Below are 21,586 nucleotides of genomic sequence, written 5' to 3' on the forward strand. Positions count from 1 at the left end.
TTTATATTTTATATATTTTTCATTATTTCTACCCCAAATATTTCCAGAGCCTTGACTCAACATTTTAAGCAACAATTTCAAAACATGCCTATGTTAATTCCTTCATCAACTTTTGTTCATAATCTTTATATTTCTTAGTAAGGAGGACATAAACCAAAATTTAAATGTAAAAAACCCCAAATAATTAGCTATAATTATTAAAAAATTACATTAAATGAAGTGATTGTAAGATCACTTAAATAAACAAATTAAAACCCTCCTGACAATAAGATTTTAAAAAGTGGTAAAAAAGTTCTACACCTGAAGAACTTTTTGAATTCCATTGTGAATGACGTTATATCATTCTTTCCATTAAATACATATCCAATAAGGAATAGAAAACAATGAAGAACAGACAGTGCTAGGATAAGAGAGAAAAGCAAGGATTACACTATAGCCAAGTGATCCAGTCCTACATGTTGGGCTCACAGTATCGAAAAAAGTTATAAATGGACCTTCCAGGGTTACATATGAATAGCTGCAACACCAAATTAATGTATGATCTGCTATTTACAGTCTTCCTCAATGAAAAACTTTCATCAGCAGCAACAACCTGTTGCAGTTTACTTTTGGAATTCTTGCCTTAAAGAGTATTAACATATTTTAACAAGTTTATGACAGTAATCAAACTGGCTGATGGAGATGTAGTGACTATGGAGATGCCTTGGTAAAATAAGCTTATATCTTCTTTACCAGAACCACACTTCTGGTATTTCTAATCATATCCAGAAGTTAATTTCTAAAAAAGTAAAAATTGATGGCATGGAACTCTTGCCATAATTTGTGCCATTTTATCTTTATAAGCAGTTACAATATCAGTTTATACTTAGAGTTCATCATACATTTAAACCTTCTGTGTATAGGCCAAACATCAACAAGTACATGTCTTTGTATAGTGGAATTATCAACAAACTATAAAAACAAAAACAAAACTGCTTCTTAATAACTTTACTTTGTAAATTTCTTATGAGTACAGTTCTTTTGCTTTCCAAAAAATATTAACAAAACTGCAAGAAACAAAACCTTGGAAAAATACAAAAGACTATGAAGGCTCACTTTTAAGAAACCTTTGGTTCATTTAAACTTTAAAATCATCCTATGAGGTGGGAGCAGGAAACATCCTTATTTTATAAAATAAGAAACCTGGATTCATTAAAAAAAACTAAACTATTGCCTAAATCAAAAAGCGTGAAGGTATACAGGAATACTAGTTCAAATTCTAATTCAAATTCTAAATGAGTGCATAAAGAATTCTTGAAATTGTAAAACCATTATTATCTTACTCCTAACTGTCAGTCTAATGAGGTTTGGGAGACTGTGGCATAAGCTTGCAACCTGAATTGCTGATTCTTCGGGAGCAGTATCATCATGCTGACAAATGTGCCGGTTCACACCTCAAATCACAAGGTAACAATGAACCAACTTAAATTCTGTCCAAATACCTGAAGACCTGCCTAGTATGGACAGCATGAGATTTAGATGTTTCTTTTTCCTAATTCCTTTATGTCTGGAAAAAAAATGTATCACATCAAACAGATAATTCACTATATTAACACAATCTAATCATATATAGCAAAGGAGAAAAAAATGTGAACACACCATCTTTTCTTACTTGTGACAACTAGACTGTGGTTTCTCTTAAAAGCATATTAAAAGTAAAGCAATATGATTTTTAGATTACGAAATGCCTTATTTGGATTTCCCAGCCTCAACTTGTTAACAGTATCTTTCAGTGTACTAATCATGCAAATAATAAATCAATCTTTGTCACTTGGTTCTTCAGCGCCTTTCCAGAACTTCTGACCTTAATGAAAACTTCAGGCACATACATGGGACACAGGTGCAAAAACAAGACTACTCCCTCAGCAAACAGAGTAGGGACATTTTAGGCCACACACTACCCTTAGCAACAAGCCCCTGGGCAGCTGGTGAGAGATTCTACAGTGGGCAAGTGGCAGATTTGATCTGATCCCTCCTTTTCATTTGTCTAATTTCTGCTCATCTAGCTTATGCCTTCATTCTCTCCTCCAGAATGTATATGATAGCAATTCTAGGTGCTTCCTAATATTTTTTGCTTATCTTCATTCTTGCATATACCACAACTGTACATTTTCTGTCCACTCCAACCGGATCAGAAGTTTCTTAAAAGCAGGAACTATGTCTTACACATCTTAGTACCCCCAGTGCCAGAAGACAGTATAAATGCAAAGAGAACAACTGATGAATAATGAAATCTACAACATCATATGGAAACCAGAAGTTAAGTGGTAAATGGGAAATTCTCAGGAAGCAGGGTGGAAATGGAAATGGGAAAAGGCAAGTGGCTACAGGATTCTACTTGCTGGTGGGAAATGCAGGAAACCTTTACTAATTTGCCATGGGATGTAAGCCTTTCCCTACCCTACCCATGTGCTTCATTTACAGTATCAAACAGGAATTCAGGATAAAAACAAACCAACTCTTAGAGGATTGACTCACAGGATCTTGAAATTTTATAAAAGTGAAATAAATTTATAAAAGCCTAGCTTACCAGGTTGTTATACATTACACTAGAAGATTGGGAAATGAAATATGATTGGGCAAAGCTTAAAGGTGTTTTGTAGTCTCTAAAGTAAAAAAGTTATGTTATGGTTTTTAATTTTTTTGTGGATATTTTTGTGCATGTTGTTTTTAATGAACAAAGAAAGAAATACTTCACTTCAGGACCAGTACAGAAGCTTAGACCTCTGAGTCATTTTAACTACAGCTGAAACCACAAGAACAATTTACCTGAGCTCACCTTTGGTTATTTCCTGTTACCTCTAACTTGGCTAACTCCTCTAACCACTTACAAAACAAAAAAGAAACACACAAAGTAGCTCATCATTAGTTACTTCACTAGAACAATGACCTAAAGCACGTCTTTATAAATATTAGTACATTCTACTTTCATATGATGAAATTAAAAATTCCTTCATGCCTGAGTCACCTGTTGTAGGGAGTAATAGACAATGGTGCCACATAACTTATATGAGGTACTTTCTCTTTTTATCATGTGATGACAGCTGGTTCTTATCCATACACACCCAAAGTCTTTCGCTTTCAACTTAAGTTGAGTGCAGATATGTTAAAATGCTTTACCTGACAATACTACAGGTGTACTAAATCAGACACTAAACAGTTCTTTACTTAAACAGTGACTTGATATCTTCAATACCCTCCACAGATTTTTAAATGACAGTTATTTTCCAATACAAGGTGACAAAAGAAAAGATATTAGTGTTAGAGGCCTCCTCCTGTTATGAAAGGTATCACCAAAAGTACCTCAACTGAGAATTTTCCCCAGTCAAGATCTCTGTAACCTGAATTAAAAAATAAAAAATTTACTTAACTCTTTCTGCAGATATACTGGAAAATGGCAACATTGGTTGTCTCTAGAAAGGGCAACTGGGTTAGAGTTTGGTGGACTGGAGTTGGGAGACAGACTTTTCATTGAATTTCTTTATATATGTTTTGATTTTGGAATTCTGTAAGTCTATCATCTACTAGAAATAAAATTTTTTTAATTACTTAACTGAACATAATCCATTTAAAAAACTTGATAAAGAGGACTTTACCAAAATTAAATATTTTTGCTCCTGAAAAGAAAATGAAAAGACAAGTCAGGCTAGGAGAAAATATCTGCAAATCATATAACTGATAAAGAACTTGTCTCCAGGGCTGGCCCCGTGGCTTACTCAGGAGAGTGCGGTGCTGATAGCGCAGACACCCGTGGGTTCGGATCCTATATAGGGATGGCCGGTGCACTCACTGGCTGAGCGCGGTGCATACCACACCGGGCTGAGGGTTGAGATCCGCTTACCAGTCAAAAAAAAAAAAAGAACTTGTCTCCAAAATATATTAAAAACTCTCAAAACTCAGTAATAAGAAAAATAATTCATGAAAAAATGAGCAAAGGATATGAATAGATATTTCATCAAAGATATTCACAAATTATAATAAGCACCTGAAAACTAGCTCAACACAATTAATCATTAGGGAAATACAAATTAAAACCACCATGAGATACTACTACATAACCATTAGGATGGCTATAATAAAAAAGACAAGCAATATGTGTTCTTGAGGATGTGAAGACACTGGAACCGCCATTCATTGCTCATGGGACTGTAAAATGGCACAGCCACTTCAGAAAAGTTTAGCAATTTCTTTAAAAATTAAACAAACATTCTATATGACTCAGTCATTCCACTCCCAGGAATCTACCCAGGAAAAATGAAAATACATGTCTACACAAAGATCTCCATGTGAATGCTCACAGCAGTATTGTTCATAAAAACAAAAAGCTGGAAACAATCCAAATGCTTGTTAACTGGTAAATGAATATGCAAAATGGGATATATCCATGTAATGGAATATTATTCACCAATAAAAAGGAAAAAAAATACTGATGCTACAACATGGATGAAACTCAAAAACATTACACTAAGTGAAAAAAATCAGTTGTAAAAGACTACATATTGTATGTTTCCACTTATGTGAAATATCCAAAAAAGGCAAATTATAGAGTCAGAAAGCAGACCAGTGATTGTTTATGGCTGGCAGTGGGAGTAGAGATTAGCTGCAAGTAAGTACAAGTGAGCACTCTGAGGTGAAGTGTTCTGCAAACAGATTGTGGTGATCATTACACAACTCCATAGACTGACTAAAAACCACTGAATTGTCAAAAAAATTATTTAACTAAAACTCTTAATGAAAATAAAAATTAAACAGCAGTCAAGGTGGATTAGGATTCTAAGACAGTATTATAACTAAAATGTTAATAACTCCATGATTTAATGATCATAAAAATGTTTCAGGGTAATAATGATAACAAAGAAAGAATTCAGTAATTGGAATGCTCAGCAAACTAGAGATAGGAGGATGGATGTGTGTGAGTCACCATCAGAAACCTTGACTGTACAGTCTGGTAAAGTTCAGTGAAGATAAATGATATATTAAGACTTTATAAAAATATATTTATAACCTCTTAAAATGAATGAATCCAGTATGATTTCAGTAATTTTGGGTAGTGATCAATGGTCAATGTCTGTTCTTTCAATCCCTTCTGGTACTAGTTCTGATAGCATTTTAGATGTCTCTCTTATCCCTTCCTATTGAGCCTTTACTCATTTTAGAAGGGCTAGATACACACAGGAATGTCAGTATAGGCAAGCATAACTTGACTAAAGAAAATTGTTACAGCCACAAATTGAATGACACATATTTTGAACTCCATGTTCTTTGTTTAATCAATTAGGCTGGCATATCAACATTCCTCCCCAATCTCACTGTTTCCAATTCTGATTCCTGGGCACACCATTTCATTAGATTCTACATACTTCTTGAACTGTGAGGTATAGTTACAAATTATGTAAGTAATCCTGCAATCCCCCAATTTAGAATATGTTCAAACAAACTAGCATTATTTATTAAAGTATTACCTTCATATTTACTAATGCCTTACCTCTTTCCTTCATGGATAAAGTAGAAAGTTTCAAAATTTTTTCTATACATAATAAATACAAGTCTATGCAATGTATCAATGAACACAGTAATATGCACTGAAAATTTTCTCTATAGATTAGTAACCCAGAATATAGAAACATAAACAAAATATATAAATATAAGGCTGGGATTACAAGTTATTCAATAATACAGCAATGATTAGGTGAAAGAAAGCAGCAGGATATTATATCTCCCTCAAGAATTCAAATATGTGTATGTGTGTGTGTGTGTGTGTGTGTGTGTGTGAACAGTGGTATTTGTGAACTAAGGGATTATAAGCACTTTTTTCTTTCATTGTTTTCTGCATTTTCTTAGGGTTCCTTATGTTACAATGAAGAACAATAGAATTCAGCAATTTTTGTATTTTTTCCTTTGTCTACAAGAAAACAACTTTAACCTAAGTTACAAAATGAGGACCATAAAACAGGACAAGTTCTTGATTGGACTTATGAAATATCAAGGTCTAAGAGACCAATGTTGAGTTAAAAATAGTAGAAAATTCAGATAAAATACTTATCCATTATTCAGTATTTTGAAATTTCAAATGTCAAAAATAAGATCTTTTTTTAAAAACATCTCTCACTTCATTATAATTAAGAAACAAAATGGGAGATTAAAAATAATATTTACCAGAACTGAATTCACAAATTAAAGACCCAGAGCAGCAGAGATGTGGTAAGTTTATTTTGCTAAAGAGAGTCAATTATTTATTTTGTTAGTATCACTAATTTATAAAATATTAAATATTAAGTACTTCTGTTTCAAAAGACTTTTCCCCATAGGATAATAAAAATATCTTCCTGAAATAACCAGTAATTATTATTTATAAATGCAGAATGCTTATTTTACCACAGTAAGAAAGGGTTTAGAACAGGAAACGAAAGAAATGTCTTAATGTTACTGATTATATTACCTTCAGGTGCAATTGCAGAAGGACAAATTTCTTTGAGGAGATCTCCTAGAGTATGCAACTGTCCTTCTGCAGCCACAGGACGAAACAGCTTCTGAATGAAAGGTCGTTCAGTAGTCGTCTATTTGAAAAATTAAAAAATAATTCAAGTAATTAAGTCTTTGTTCCTGCTAATTACAAATTAATAGATCATAAATTTTATGTTGGCATTAGGTGCCTTCTGATAAATTGTAATCAGAAGTACATAACATCAGAGATGTGGCATCATTGAGAAAAATGTTTAAAATGATAAATTCAGGTAAATCTAATCCTCAGGAAACAGACAACTACAGAATGTGGGACATTCTAAAGACAACTAGCCAGGACACTTCAAAAAAGCTAAAGGTATTAAAAAAAATGAAATAAAACAATACAAAATAAAAAGATACTGACAAAAGTATTTTGTCATTATCTCTAAAAGAGACTGACAAGACATAACCAAATACAAAAAATAAACCCTGACTAAATAGTGAACTGAAGAAGGAAAATTAAAAGAGAGTTTTGGGATAACTGGAAAAATATGAAATGGATATTTGATAATATTATTGAATTAATGTCAAATTTCTTAGATATGATAATGGTTCTAAGGACAATCCTTATTTTTAAGAAATTCATGCTCAAGTACTTAGGGATAAAGTGCCATGATGTCTAAAACTTACCTTCAAATGATTTTTTAAAAGTGTGTGAGTATGCGGAAAGAGAGTGCAAATATGGAAAAATATTAACTACTGGTGAATCTAAGTAGAGAGTATGGTCTTAGCAGTTTTATTATTTTAACTTTCCCGAAGGTTTGATAATTTCCAAAATACTAGTTGTAGCAATTTCCTCTGACAAAAATTGTTACTAGCATGTGTCAGTACGTGAGCTATTTTCCCAGCTCTATATTCTGTATTCAGTGGATGCATAATAAATGTTTAAAATGGTATTCCAATAATATCGTTGAGTGCCTTTGGCAAGTATGAAAATAAACTGTAGAAAAATATCTAAAATCTTGATCATTAATATGCAATGAATAGAATTCAATTCACTTTACTAATTGAACTCTTTAGGGATTTTTTTTTTCAATGATTGATATCTTTCAATTTAAGGTGCTCACATTTTTTCACACAAATTGAAACCAAGAACAATAATATGCACAATTAAGTGATTAACCATGCTATGCAAAGATAAAAAGGGTTAGGGGAGCTCAGAGAAGAAAGAAGTGAAAGGGGACCATAATAATAAATTAAAATACCTACCACCCGCTTAGTGCTTTCTATCTCCCAGACCTTCCAGAGGCTTTTAAGACTTTTTAGCAAAGGAAGTGACGTGATGAAAGAGGCTTTTTCTGAAGGCTAATGGAAAGCTGTGCTGTGTGTATGATGACTTGGTTAAGAGGTAAAATCACGATGACTGGTGAGAGGCAGACTGAATAAAGCAAGCCTATGTGATGACAACTGGGACTGAGGAAGTGCAAAAGGAGGGGCCGGACTGTACCCCCAACTTAAAGAAAAAAGTCAAAATGTACCTTCTGTGTCTGCCCTGAAATCAGCAAAGTCAAAGAAATCTTTTCAAGAAGTTGGAGATCTCATTCATACCCTAATTAGTGACAGAATTGTGAGGTAGCTTAGTTCTAAAAAAACTACCTGAAAACAACATGTCTAACAGAAAAGATCAAGTAGTATTAGTTACATATTAAAAAAGAGAAAATATCCTCTAACCTAACTATTGGGAAAACATCCTGTTATTTCTCTGTATCTCTCTTTTTTCCACTCTGCCTAAGCCTGAGAAATTATATTATAAATGTATAACCTTCAACAACCTTTTATAATGAAGTATTTGCTTAGTGGTGAGAAAGCCCCAGTACTATAAACATATTATAACTAAATTCTATAGAATGGTAAACGAGAAAACTCTCAGCAAAATGCTGTTTTTCATATAGTGAAAACCTTATTTTAAAAGACAAAGACCCAAAATACCCTGACCAAAAATCTGTTGAACATTTTCTGCTCAAAAATATGATCTTCTTGTTCTTAAAAATTTAGTATGCTAGCAAATAGCAATTTAAGTACCTGAGTAAGTCAACAAGGATTATAGAAAATACTCAATTTGGGGAGTTAGTTACTGCTATGGTCTGAATGTTTGTGTCCCTCCAAAATTCATGTTGAAACCTAATCCCCATCATGGTGGTATTAAGTGGGACCTTTGGGAGGCCATTAGGTCATGACTGCAGAGTCCTCACAAATGGGATTCAGGCCCTTACAAAAGAGGCCTGAGGGAGTTTATAAGCCCTTTTCCCATCCTCCCATGTTGAGGGTGCAGTGTTCGCCTTTTTGCCTTTTCTACCATGTGAGGACAAAGCAACAAGGTGCCAACTTTGAAGCAGAAAGCAAGGTCTCAACAGACACCGACTCTGGCAGTGCCTTGATCTTGGACTTCCCAGCTTCCAGAACTGTGAGAAATAAATTTCTGTTGCTCATAAATTACTCAGTCTAAAGTATTTTGTTATAGCATCTGGAAGGACTAAGACAATTACCCTTAAAGCAAAACCCCTCCACAGACAGAACATGCATTCAGGTACTCTACAGAGGTTCTAAACGGCAATGGGAATGCAGGGTAGATTCATGCAAATTTCTCAAAAGACCTCATTCTATGTTAGAGCTCAGCAGAAGACTGAATTATACTAAGTACATAAAAGCTATTTTCCTTTTGAACATACATAGCAAGAACTTAAAAAATATACAAAAAGCTCCAAAAATACGAATTCTGTAAACTTGATTTACTATATGTGAAACCAGACAACACTAATAATATCCAGGGCAATCTGAATCTTAGGTTGACAGGAAAGCCTACAACAGGAATATAGCACAATTCTTGATCTAGCTACATATTTGTAAACAAGCAAACTATTTCAGTAATTTCCAAGAAACAATATTACTCTCTCATGAGAAATAACATGACTTAGTAAAGTCATCTTTGAAACTGTCCTTGTTACATTTACAAATATATGTTACTCATTTCTTAAACACACCAAATGGCATATAAAATTGAGGTGCTACTGGCTGGCTGCTTCCCATCCCTCCTCTACTCATGCACCTTCACCAATACAACAATATCTTTTTACTATATGGAAAGGATATATTGTTGATTTACTTTGGCAATATAGTAAACAAAAGCAGAAGGACCAAATTTGTAAAAATTTAAGCTATATTATATTTGTAAAATTTTAATATGTCTTACATATTTTCTTAAACAGTTCAACAGCAAAACTTAAATTCTTATAAATGATGTGCGTTACAGGTATAGCGTAAATTGCTGGCTAAATATGATATTTCAAATTTACATTCAAGTAATAAAATGCGAAGAAAAAGTCTATTTCAAGTATAGCCATATAGGTTAACCAATATTAACAGTAATGTTGATAAAACAAGAAATGATACTATAAGTTGAAAAATCAGACAATGTACGGACTGACTTTATGAGTAATAGGACAACCATACCACAAACTAAGATCAAGTCTTATGAGTTATGTAAGATACATTCTGCAACAAAAAATGAAGGCAGTTATTACAGAATACAGGCTTTGAAGCCAGAAAGAACTCACTTCAAGTCCCGGTTCCATCATTTATTATGGGCACAATTACCTACCTTCCCTAAATCTCAGTTTCTTCAACTGTCAAATAGGAATAATTACATATATAGGTTCACACACACATGCATGTGTATAAATGAATATCTACACTGTAGTTTTTGAAATAAAACGCACAGCACAATCCTGATATATAGTAATCTGTAATTTAAAACACATACCACCACAGTTCTAAAACACTGTAATGTATACTTTAACTTAATACTATACAAATTTAGTAGACTCAAGGTTTTATTTCCTTTTAGTTTCAATCTATTTTCTCTAAGTTCACTTGTCTGGATGCCAAAAAGAAGCTTATGTTTTAATGGTTTTTATATGGCAAGGTGTGAAAAAGGCAAAATCATTTTAGGATATAACACCAAAGGCATGGCCCATAAAAGGAATACTGATAAACAGAACTTCATCAAAGTAAAAAACTTGCTCTGCCAAAGATCCTGTAAAGAGTATGAAAAGAAAAGCCACAGACTGGGAGAAAATATTTGCAAACATTTCTAATAAAGGTCTTATATGTCTAGTATGTATATAAAGAACTCTCAAAATTCAACAGAAAAAAAAAAACAAAAAAAACCCCCAACAACAACGACCAAAAAACCAAGAATCTAATTAGAAAACGGGCAAAAGACATGGACATTTTACCAAAGAAGACACACAGATGGCAAATAAGTACATGAAAAGATGTTCAACACATCATTAGCCATTAAGAAAATTCAAACTAAAACCACAATGTGATATCACTATACACCTACCAGAATGTCTAAAATAAAAGTTAGTGGTAACACCAAATGCTGATGAGCATGTGGAGAATTGCTGGTGCAAATATAAAATGGCATGGGGCTCTCAGGAAAAGAGCATGGCAGTTTCTTACAAAACTAAACATGTGTTTACCATATGACCCTGCAAATGTACTCTTCAGCAATCCCAGAGAAATTAAAACTTATGCTCTCACAGAAACCTGTACATTAATGTTCCATAGCTGCTTTATTGGTAATATCCCAAAAGTGGAAGCAATCTGATGTCACCTGTTGAAATGGGTGAATGGTTAAACTAACTGTGGAACATCCATACTATTGAATAATATTCAGCAATAAAAATGAACCAACTATTGGCACATGCAACAATTTGGACAGATCTCAAGGAAATTATCTTGAGTGAAAAAAGTCAATCTCAAAAGGTTACATACTGTATGATTCCACTTGTATAATATTAGTGAAATGACAAATTTTAGAAATAGAGAACAAATTAGCAGTTGTTAGAGGTTAGGGAGGAGAGGTGAGGTAGGTGGCTGTGGCTATAAAAGGGGAGCATGAGGGATCCTTGCATTGGAACTGGTCTACATCTTGACTGTGGTGATGGCCACATGAATCAACAAATGTGATAAAGACTGCACACAAACACAAAGTGTATGTAAAACTAATGTAATCTGAGTAATGTTTGCAACTTGTATTAATGTTGATTTCCAGCTTGTAATACTGTACAACGGCCATGCAAGATGGTAGCATTGGGGAAAACTGGGTGATGGGTATTAGGTCATATGAGAACCCTTTTGGCCGTGCCCCACCATGGCGCTGGCTACCCTTCTCTTCCGCCTTCTCCTTCCCGCCGGTGCCACAATACCTCCCCACCAGCGCGAATCGCACACCAATCAGCACAGGCTCCCTGCTCCTGGCCCCTTAGCAACGCAATCCATCCAATCCCCGAATGCCCCGTGTCCTCAGCAAGCCTATCAGCTCTCTTCTAACCCTATAAAAGCAGATGTGCCCGCTGAATAAAATAACCTTCTCCTGTGAGCTACCTTGCGTTTGTGTCTCATCCTTTAACTGGTGCTGAATTTTATTCCTTTCATTGGTGCCGAAACCTGGGATGGGATTGTCCGCTGTGGACCCCGTCTCCATCTCAACCAAGGGGCTCACCCTCGTCCACCTTTTCGGGCGCTGGCTCTTCGCACTCAACACCGCTTCCACCCTTAGGTAAGTCTCCCTTATAAGGCTGCCACCCTCCTCTGGGCTACAGCAGAGCAGTTATCAACCAACTAGACTCCGATGCCCTTAAGAGGTGTAAAGTTACACCCCATTAAGACCTTTACGGTTGTGAAGGACCCTCCGGCTATCCACTCCCTTCTCTCCAGGAGCCTTTGAGCGTGAGAGTTCAGGGTGGAGGCTCCTTTCTGCTTCTCTCTCTCTCTCTCTCTCTCTCTCTCCACGCTAAAACGGGTTCCAAAAATCCTAGTACTAGGTTCCTCGTGGCCTCTGGCACTGTGCCTCCTGGGAGCTTGAAGTGTGGGTGACGACCCTCACTCTCCTCCTAATCTGGTTCCTATAGAACCTCCGTGGCTCACAAACTCCTCGGGGGACGCCTCCTGTATTTTGCTGACCCACTTCCGGCCTGGGGATTCATTTCCTCATTTTCTCTTTTTCTCTTCCTCTTGATTTCCTTATCTCTGTCCATTTCACAATGGGAGCCTCCTCATCCCTTCCGGAGACCTCGCCCCTCAAATGCTTACTCAGAAACCTTACTGTACTCTCCCTTACACCAGATATTAAGCCAAAGCTCTTGATCAGATTTTGCACTCAAGATTGGCCCCAGTACCCCCTGGACAACAAAAACCATTGGCCTGTTAAGGGATCCCTAGACCCAGACCTCCTTCGTGACCTTTTTAACTACTGCCAGCGCCTCAAAAAGTGGAAGGAGATCCCCTATGTAGAGGCCTTTTGCCTCCTCAGACAAAATCCCCATCTTTGTTCTTCATGCTCTCCCTCCCAAGTCCCCTGGCCTGTAAGTCTCCACCCCTTCTTGACCCTCCTACTTTCGATCCTGTGGATGAACCACCCGCATATCGCCCACCTCCCTCCGCTCCCACTTCCCCCTCTGCCTCAGTTTTCTCTCTGCCATCTTCCATTTCAGCTTCTCCTTCCACTCCAATTCCACAGCTGCCCCCCGTTTCCCCTCCTCCCGCAACCTTTTAGTCCTCCATGGACTAGATCACAGGGGCTCCCTCCGGTCCCTCCCACTGTTGCACCGCTTTGAGAGGTGGCTGGCCCAGAAGGGGTAATCAGAGTTCATGTACCTTTTTCCATCTCTGATCTCAGACGATTAGAGGAGAAACTGGGCTCCTTTACCACTGACCCCACCACCTATGTTAGGGAGTTTCAGTGGATCCTGCAGGCTTACAGTCTCACACACCATGACATATACTGTTGATAGCTAACACTCTCCTTCCTGAGGAGCGAAGGCGTGTATGGGAATTGGCCTGAGCCCATGCAGACGAAACACACGGGACTAATCCTAACCACCCTACAGGTCCCAATGCAGTTCCAGAACAGGATCCCCAATGGGATTATAACACCCCTATTGGCATAAATTCCCGTGATGTTTTTGCTTCCTGCCTTGTAGCCGGCCTCAAATGAGCTGCTTGAAAAGTTGTAAATTTCCAAAAGGTGCAGGAAGTAATACAAAAAAAGGAAGAAACCCCTTCCGAATTTTTAGACAGGTTAACCAAGGCCCTTCAACAATATACCAATCTAGACCCAGAAATCCCAGATGGTTGTCATGTTTTAATGACCTATTTCCTAGCCCAGAGCTACCCCGACATTAGGGCTAAATTAAAAAAGCTAGAGCAGGGGCCCGCTACTCCTCAGACTGAAATTCTTACGGTGGCTTTTAAGGTTTTTCATAATAGAGAGGAGGAAAAGGAACGCCGCAAGCAGAGAGCTGATCAGGCAAATTTTCAGATGCTTGCACAAATAATCCAAGGACAGCCGCAACCCAGGCGCCCACAAACCCATAAGCCGCCCCCTGGAACCTGCTTTAAATGCGGAAAAGAGGGACATTGGGCAAAAGCCTGCCCCTCTCCTCGGCCTCCAACCACTCCCTGTCCCAAATGCCACAAAAGGGGCCATTGAGGATCTGATTGCCCTGCCACCCAAAGGGGAGAGGGGCCAATCACCCCACAATCTAAGCCCGACCTGTTGGGACTAGCAGGAGAAGATTGACGGGGCCCTGGGTCTCTGTTCCCGACCATGGCCATCACGACACAGGAACCCAGGGTGCAGCTTGTGGTAGATGGGTGCCCCGTTTCCTTCCTCTTAGACACCGGGGCCACTTTTTCGGTCCTGAGGGAGTTCTGGGGCTCAACTACACCTTCCACCTCTCCTATTGTCGGGGTAGGAGGTAAACAGATTTTCCCTCGTAAAACCCCCCTATTAACATGCACAATGCAAGATGTTTCCACACCCTTCTCATACTCCTTCCTTGTCATGCCCCAGTGTCCCATCCCTCTACTGGGAAGAGATATTCTCTCCCTTCTCAGGGTTACGATCAGCATCACCTCCCATGCCTCGCCTACCACACAGTTTTTTATAGCACTCCTGGCCGACGACTTGGACTCACAGCCTCCTTTTCCAACATTAACTGGGCCTGTCAACACAGTTGTCTGGGACACGTCAAGCCCCTCCACTGCAAAGTGTTCTCCAATACACATTAGGCTTAAGGACCCCACTAAGTTTATATGCCAGGTCCAGTATCCCCTGACTACCACAGCCCTTCTTGGCCTTTGCCCCATCATCCAGGATTTACAAAAAAAGGGCCATCTCCAGCCCACTCACTCGCCTTTCAACACCCCTATACTAGCTGTAAAAAAACCTAACGGGACCTATCGCTTGGTGCAGGATTTGTGCCTCATTAAGTCCTCATTCATCCCTATCCATTCCTTAGTGCCCAATGTCTATACCCTCCTTTCTAACATCCCAGCCACCACAACCCATTTTTTGGTTTTGGATTTAAAAGGATGCTTTCTTCTCTATACCTCTAGCGCCAAGCTCTCAAGATATTTTTGCTTTCACTTGGACTGATCCTCACACCCGACACTCCCGATAATTTACCTGGACTGTTCTCCCACAGGGATTTTGGGACAGTCCTCACATCTTTGGCCAGGTCTTAACCCAGGATCTCACTGATTTTTAAGCCAACCACCCCAATTCCATGCTTCTTCAGTATGTAGATGGCCTTCTCTGGTGCAGCCCCTCGTGGGAGCAATCTCAAACAGATACCGCTCACCTATTAAACCACTTAGCTAATAAAGGATATTGGGTCTCCCCACATAAAGCCCAAATTTCCCAGTCAACAGTAACCTACCTCGGCTTTCTCCTTTCCCCAGGGAAAAAGTCAATTACGCTTAACAGAAAACAACTTCTCATGGACCTTCCCATTCTCCAAACAAAGGCTGAAATATTGTCATTTTTGGGATTAGCTGGATACTTCAGAGCCTGGGTCCCAAATTATTCCCTCCTGGCCAGACTTCTGTATAACCTAACTAAGGGTCCCACTGATGAACCCCTACTCTCCTCCCCCCGCCATGCCTTTTTAAAATTGTGACAGACCCTTGTACAGGCACCGGCACTTCATCTCCCTGATCTCTCTAAACCTTTCTTCTTGTATGTCCATGAGAAGGGTGGACAGGCACTCGGGGTGTTGGGACAAAATTATGGACCCACCTTTGCTCCCGTAGCATACCTTTCTAAGCAGTTAGATCCCACCGTCCGTGGATGGGCACCCTGCATAAAGGCCCTAGCAGCCGGACAGCTCTTACAAAAGGAGGCATACAAATTAACTTTCGGGGCACCATTAACTATCCTTTCCCCCCACAACTTAAAGGATCTCCTGACATACAAGGGGCTTCAATCCCTCCCTCCATCCAGGGTTTTGTCCCTTCTCACCTCCTTCCTCGAAAACCCTGACATCACCTTTCTTCCATGCCCCCCCTTAAATCCTGCCACTTTACTTCCCATATCTTGTCCTTCAGGTATAGGCACCCCTTCCCATGATTGCCTGGAGGCCCTAGAAAACTTCCTGCCCTGTCACTCCTCTATTTAAGAAGGACCTCTCTCTCATCCCGATTACATTTGGTCTACGGACGGTAGTTCTTTCAGACAGGACTCTGCCCATTATGCAGGATATGCCGTAACCTCTCTCACTAAAATCATAGAAGCCAAACCCCTACCCCCAGGCACTACCAACCAACAGGCTGAGCTTATAGCAGTTACAAGAGCCTGTATTTTAGCCCACGGTAAATCCCTCACACTTTACACTGACTCCAAATATGTTTCCACATCCTGTTGTCCCATGCTGCTGTGTGGAGGGAACGGGGCCTACTCACCACAAAAGGAAACTCAATCACTAATTTATCCCTTATCACCAAACTTATACAGTCCTCTCGTCTGCCCGTCCGGCTAGGGGTAGTTCACTGCAAGTCTCATCAGAAAGACAACTCCCCTATCACACAGGGCAATTCCAGGGCCGACACGGCTGCACGAACAGCGGCCATGAATCCCGAACATAAACCTGCTCACCTTTTAGCCGCCCTCACTGACATACCCCCCCCGCGGACAATACGGCCCTGTTCCAGCTTCTACATGCTCTCTTCCACACTGGCCCCCAAACTTTAACAATCTTTTTACAAACTTTCTTTACGCTCACCCCTTTAGATAAAGCCCTCCTACAGGAAATTTCCCTTACTTGTAAAGTCTCCCAGCACACTAACCCAATACTCCTTTAAAACCTAAACTTTTCCCCTCCCACCAGGCCAGAGGTCACACACCTGCAGCTGGTTGGCAGGTGGATTTCACTAACATGCCGCCTGTACGACGCACCAGATATCTCCTAGTGTTCGTAGATACCTTCTCTGGATGGGTAGAGGCCTTCCCCACATCTAATAAAAGGGCTATTACAGTGGCGTCCATCCTTCTCTCTCAGATTACCCCTAGATTTGGAATGCCCACTTCATTACAGTCAGACAATGGTCCTGAGTTTATCTCTCAGATTACCCAGAAAGTTTCCCAAGCTCTCTCTTTTCAGTGGCACTTACACTGTCCCTATCGTCCCAGGCTTCCGGAAAGGTAGAGAGATCCAACAGAACTCTTAAAAATATTTTAACAAAATTATCCTTAGAACTACACCTGGACTGGGTTCAGCTACTCCCGTTGGCCTTACTCAGGATAAGGGCTCTTCCAAAAAAACCCTCTCTGTTGTCTCCTTTTGAAACAATGTATGGGCGTCCCCTCTTACCTCCAGGGCTCAGTCCCTTCACAGGGTCCAATACCGCCAGACCTCAATTTACCTCTCCTTTTCCATCTCCGCTCTGAACTTTGGAAATTTCAAGATTGGCTTCTTCCTGACCCTGCTTCCTCTCAAAACTTCTTGCCTCTCCACCCTGGACAACTAGTATATTACAACTCCCCGGAAGAAAAAGGACCTCTCATGCCCAAGTGGGAGGGCCCCTACCCAGTTATTCTTTACACCCCTACAGCCGCCAAACTCCCTTTACCTGGTAACCATTTTACTCCCTGGATTCACATTTCTAGATTCCCCACCGGCGTCCAGGATATCTCAGAAGAGTCCCAAGGCTCCCCTCCATCTACTCCTTCTCCCTCTTATTCTTGTACTCCGGACCCATCTAATCCCCTGAAATTGCAATTTTCCCGCATTCCTGCCCTTCCTCTCCTCAACCACAAGGATGCTCCCTTTTATTATTCTTAACACTTTTTATATCTTCCTCCTCTTTCTCTTTATACTTCCTCAAAGTTCCTCTCCTTCTCCATCTTACGTATGGAGATTTAAGGTGAGAGAGTCATACACACACAAAAAAAACACGGAAGTCACCCATTTGGTCGCTTCTGTGGGCTGCTCCATCAAAGATTGCTCTGAGGCTGTTACTATCACTCTTTCCAATTCCAAGTTAGTTAAACAAGCCAACCGCCCTTACCTTTGCCTCCTCTTTGATCAGACCCACGATTACTGCCGCTGGTGGCCTGACACCTATGGTGGCTGTCTGTATTGGTCATGTAAGATCCACTGAGGGTTAGGGTATATGGGACAGCCTACTGGTAGGAGACTTTTTCAGTGTGATGGCAAACGACACTGTTCTTTAACCATCCAGGACCCATGGGAGAGCCGATGGGCTACCAGGGTCCTTGCTTCTGTTTACTGTAATGGCTATGCTTCACACCCCTGTGGAACTTTTGAAATATCCCGTGAGTATGTTCCTCTTCACGACCCTATATCTCTTGTCTCTACAGACATAAAACATCATGAACAGAACATCATATCCTCTTTAGAAAATGCCCCTTCCCTTCATGCCCCAGGTTCCCCTACATATACTTGGTTACAGATCATCTCTGATACCCTGTCCTTTTAAAACCAGACTGTTCCATCCATTTTCCCCGGAAATTGCCTTTTGTGCACCTCCTTGGCTCGCCCCCTGCTTGCCGTTGTCCCAGTCAACAACACTGACTCACTCTTTCGTCCAAACCCTTCCCAGGCCCCACTGCCCTCTTCACCCCTACCCAATGTTCCTTTGTGGGAGCCTGAGGATGGCAACCACACCCTCCTCCCTAGAACATGCCTTTGTGGCCCCATTATTTCCAAATCTTTCAATGACCCCTTTTGCCAATACAGTCTTAACTTCACAAATACCACTCATGCATTGCTTGGAACCTTTTTTTGGTGCAATGGAACCCTTATCACCACTTTCCTCCCCAACATAACTTCTCCTTGCCTTCTTGTAACTATTGTTCACCAGCTCAGAAATGTTTCACCTTCTTAATCCCCCAGACCAACAGAAAAGAGCGGCTTTCCTCCCTATCTTGGTTGGTATGTCTTTAACCATTTCCGTCGCCAGTGCCGGCCTCTCAGGAGGAGCCCTGTGCCACTCTCTGTGGGCTGTCGAAGATATTAAATCCAGGTTAGAAAGGGCCCTCACATCCATGGCAGAATCTCTAACCTCCCTACAAAAACAAATAACTTCTTTGGCCCAAGTGACCCTCCAGAACAGGAGAGCCCTTGATCTGCTCACAGCAGAAAAAGGTGGCACCTGCCTCTTCCTAAGAGAAGAATGTTGTTATTATATTAATAAATCGGGTGTGGTAGAAAATAACATCATTAAACTCACTGAATTAGCTAGCAGCCTGCGTGCCCCACCCGACTCCAGCCCATTCTCCTCTCTAATGTCCAACCCTCTCCTAACCTGGGTTTGGCCCATCCTCCGCCTCTCTGTAATCCTTCTGGTATGCCTTTTTTTACCTTGTATACTCAAGTTTTTACAAACCCAAGTGGGCAAAATTTCTAACCAGACTTTTAACCAGCTTTTACTTAGAGGCTACCAGCTGCTAGCTACTGATGAACCATCCGCCTCTTCTCGGAAACTCCTCACCACATGCTGATGAAACATACAGGACGTGATGGATTGCCTTCCTAGATGCCCTTTCCTCCGACGCCTGGCTACTACACCCGGTTTTTACACATCAGGAATGGACTCAACAGATTATCGACTTATGGCTACAGGGAACTTTCATCCATTTCACCTCCCCAGGAGGTTCTTTTATATTCCACCATATTATGGGGTCTCCTAACCATATTCCTCCCTGACACTCCAACCCCTTCCCAAAGGACGCTCCCTACCAGCAGGAAGTAGCCAGAAAGAGAAACGTCACCCTTTTCCTAACAAAACAAAAAGGGAGAAATATTAGGTCGTATGAGAACTCTTTTGGCCGTGCCCCATCAAGGCACTGGCTACCCTTCTCTTCCGCCTTCTCCTTCCCGCCGGTGCCACAATACCTCCCCGCCGGCACGAATCGCACACCAATCAGCACAGGCTCCCTGCTCCTGGCCCCTTAGCAACGCAATCCATCCAATCCCCGAACGCCCTGTGTCCTCAGCAAACCTATCAGCTCTCTTTTAACCCTATAAAAGCAGATGTGCCCACTGAATAAAAAAACCTTCTCCGGTGACTTGCCTTGCATTTATGTCTCATCCTTTAACTGATGTTGAATTTTATTCCTTTCAAGGGGTATACAAATCTTTCTATATTATTTCTTACAACCTCATGTGAATCTATAATGATCTCAAAATAAAAAAGTTTAAAAAGCAACAACTAGTTTAGAACCTTGCTAATCAAAATGTGCTCGGAATACCTGCAGCATGTTGGATATTACCTGGATATTAATAAAGATGCAGATTCTCAGGCCACACCCCAGAATTGCTGAATCAGAATTGCATTTTAGTAAGATCCCCAAGTGATTCATATTCACACATTAAAATTTGAGAGGCACTCATTTTTAACCATTTTTCTACTCCAACACATATGAAGGCCATAAAAAATTCCCATCAAAGTCAGTTGGGCAGTGATTCTTAATTAAGAATAGTGGAGAAAAGTGGGGACCAAAGACTCAGGTAGAAAGAAAAGCCCTGTTAGGTGATTCTGATGAAGTGCCTTTCACCCAGCACACAGTCAAGGCTTGAAACAAAAGAAATGTTTATAATATCTGAGATCTTTAAAATTCAGACAACATATACTATAACAGAGCAAAACTAATTACTATTTTTAAATCTAATAAAAAATGCATCAGAATTAAAATCACTAAGTAAATAACTCAAATCCTTTAAAAGATCTAAAAGTAAGTACAGTCTATATAGTTACTAAAAATAGTATTGTGAGAAATCACTCTAGAGTCTTCTACCCTTGATATCAGATAGTCACAAACTTGGATTTCCAAAACTGACCTTTCATGTTTCAAATAATTTATAGCACGGCCCAGTGATAAGAGTATGAAATTTAAAGTTGGACCGAAGACATAGGCCCTAGGATTGGCACTTGATTAGTTAGATTCAGTTCAGGTTTCAAATCCCAGCTCTTTAGATTAGCACCTGTGTGACCCTAGGCAAGTACTTAAACCTCCTTGGGCCTTAGTTGTTTCATCTGTAAAAGGAGGACATTAACAGTATACCTCAAAGGTTTCTTGTGAAGATTATACATGTTAATTCACGTAAAGAATTTAGAACAATGCCTACTTAGCACAGAGTAAATGCTCACAGGTGCTGTTATTGTTCTTATAAATTTTCTGAAATGAGTGATTAAATATTCACTTAACAGAACTTTATTGAATACTAATATGTATTTTGTATTGAGTTGTAAAACAAAACAAAGATGGTTATAATAACATATACTAATTTAGTAGTCAACCTGTTACTATGTTAGCATTAATGCTAATTTTGTTGTTTTGGTAAAAATGACAATTTATAGCTAGAAGGATACATATCTGGCTCACTCACCATGGAGTTGATGACCATAAAGAGGAGGAAGAATCCGATTTAGAAACTAAAAGATTTTATTCACTAAAACAAAATGATAAAAAGTTATGAAAGAGAAAAACGTAAAAAATCAGAAATGGTGAAACTTAACAGATGCCCAGTAGATGGATGATACACTAGGTTGTAAAACTTACAAATGGCCTTAAATAAAAGGGGAGAGGGGATGAGGGTGTTGGGGGGCGGAGGTTTCCCACTGACACAGCAGGCAGAACCTAACGATTTTTTATTAAAACAAAGCTTGGACAGAATTGTCCTAGTAATAGTACCCAGGTTCAGGGTCTCCCAATGACCTGAATCACTGTAAA

At 39.6% G+C, this 21,586-nt stretch overlaps 1 protein-coding gene across 2 annotated transcripts in view; it reads right to left on the reverse strand.

Moving 5' to 3' along the window:
- ATG5 (autophagy related 5) overlaps positions 1-21,586 on the reverse strand; it is a 131,164-nt gene that overhangs the window by 9,583 nt on the left and 99,995 nt on the right. For both annotated transcript variants that reach the window (XM_063096913.1, XM_063096912.1), the window contains exon 7: positions 6,479-6,596. In XM_063096913.1, the coding sequence (XP_062952983.1) occupies positions 6,479-6,596 (118 nt within the window). The remainder of the gene's footprint in view (positions 1-6,478; positions 6,597-21,586) is intronic.

The sequence above is a fragment of the Cynocephalus volans genome, chromosome 5 (assembly GCF_027409185.1).
Source record: "Cynocephalus volans isolate mCynVol1 chromosome 5, mCynVol1.pri, whole genome shotgun sequence".
NCBI classification, from domain to species: domain Eukaryota; kingdom Metazoa; phylum Chordata; class Mammalia; order Dermoptera; family Cynocephalidae; genus Cynocephalus; species Cynocephalus volans.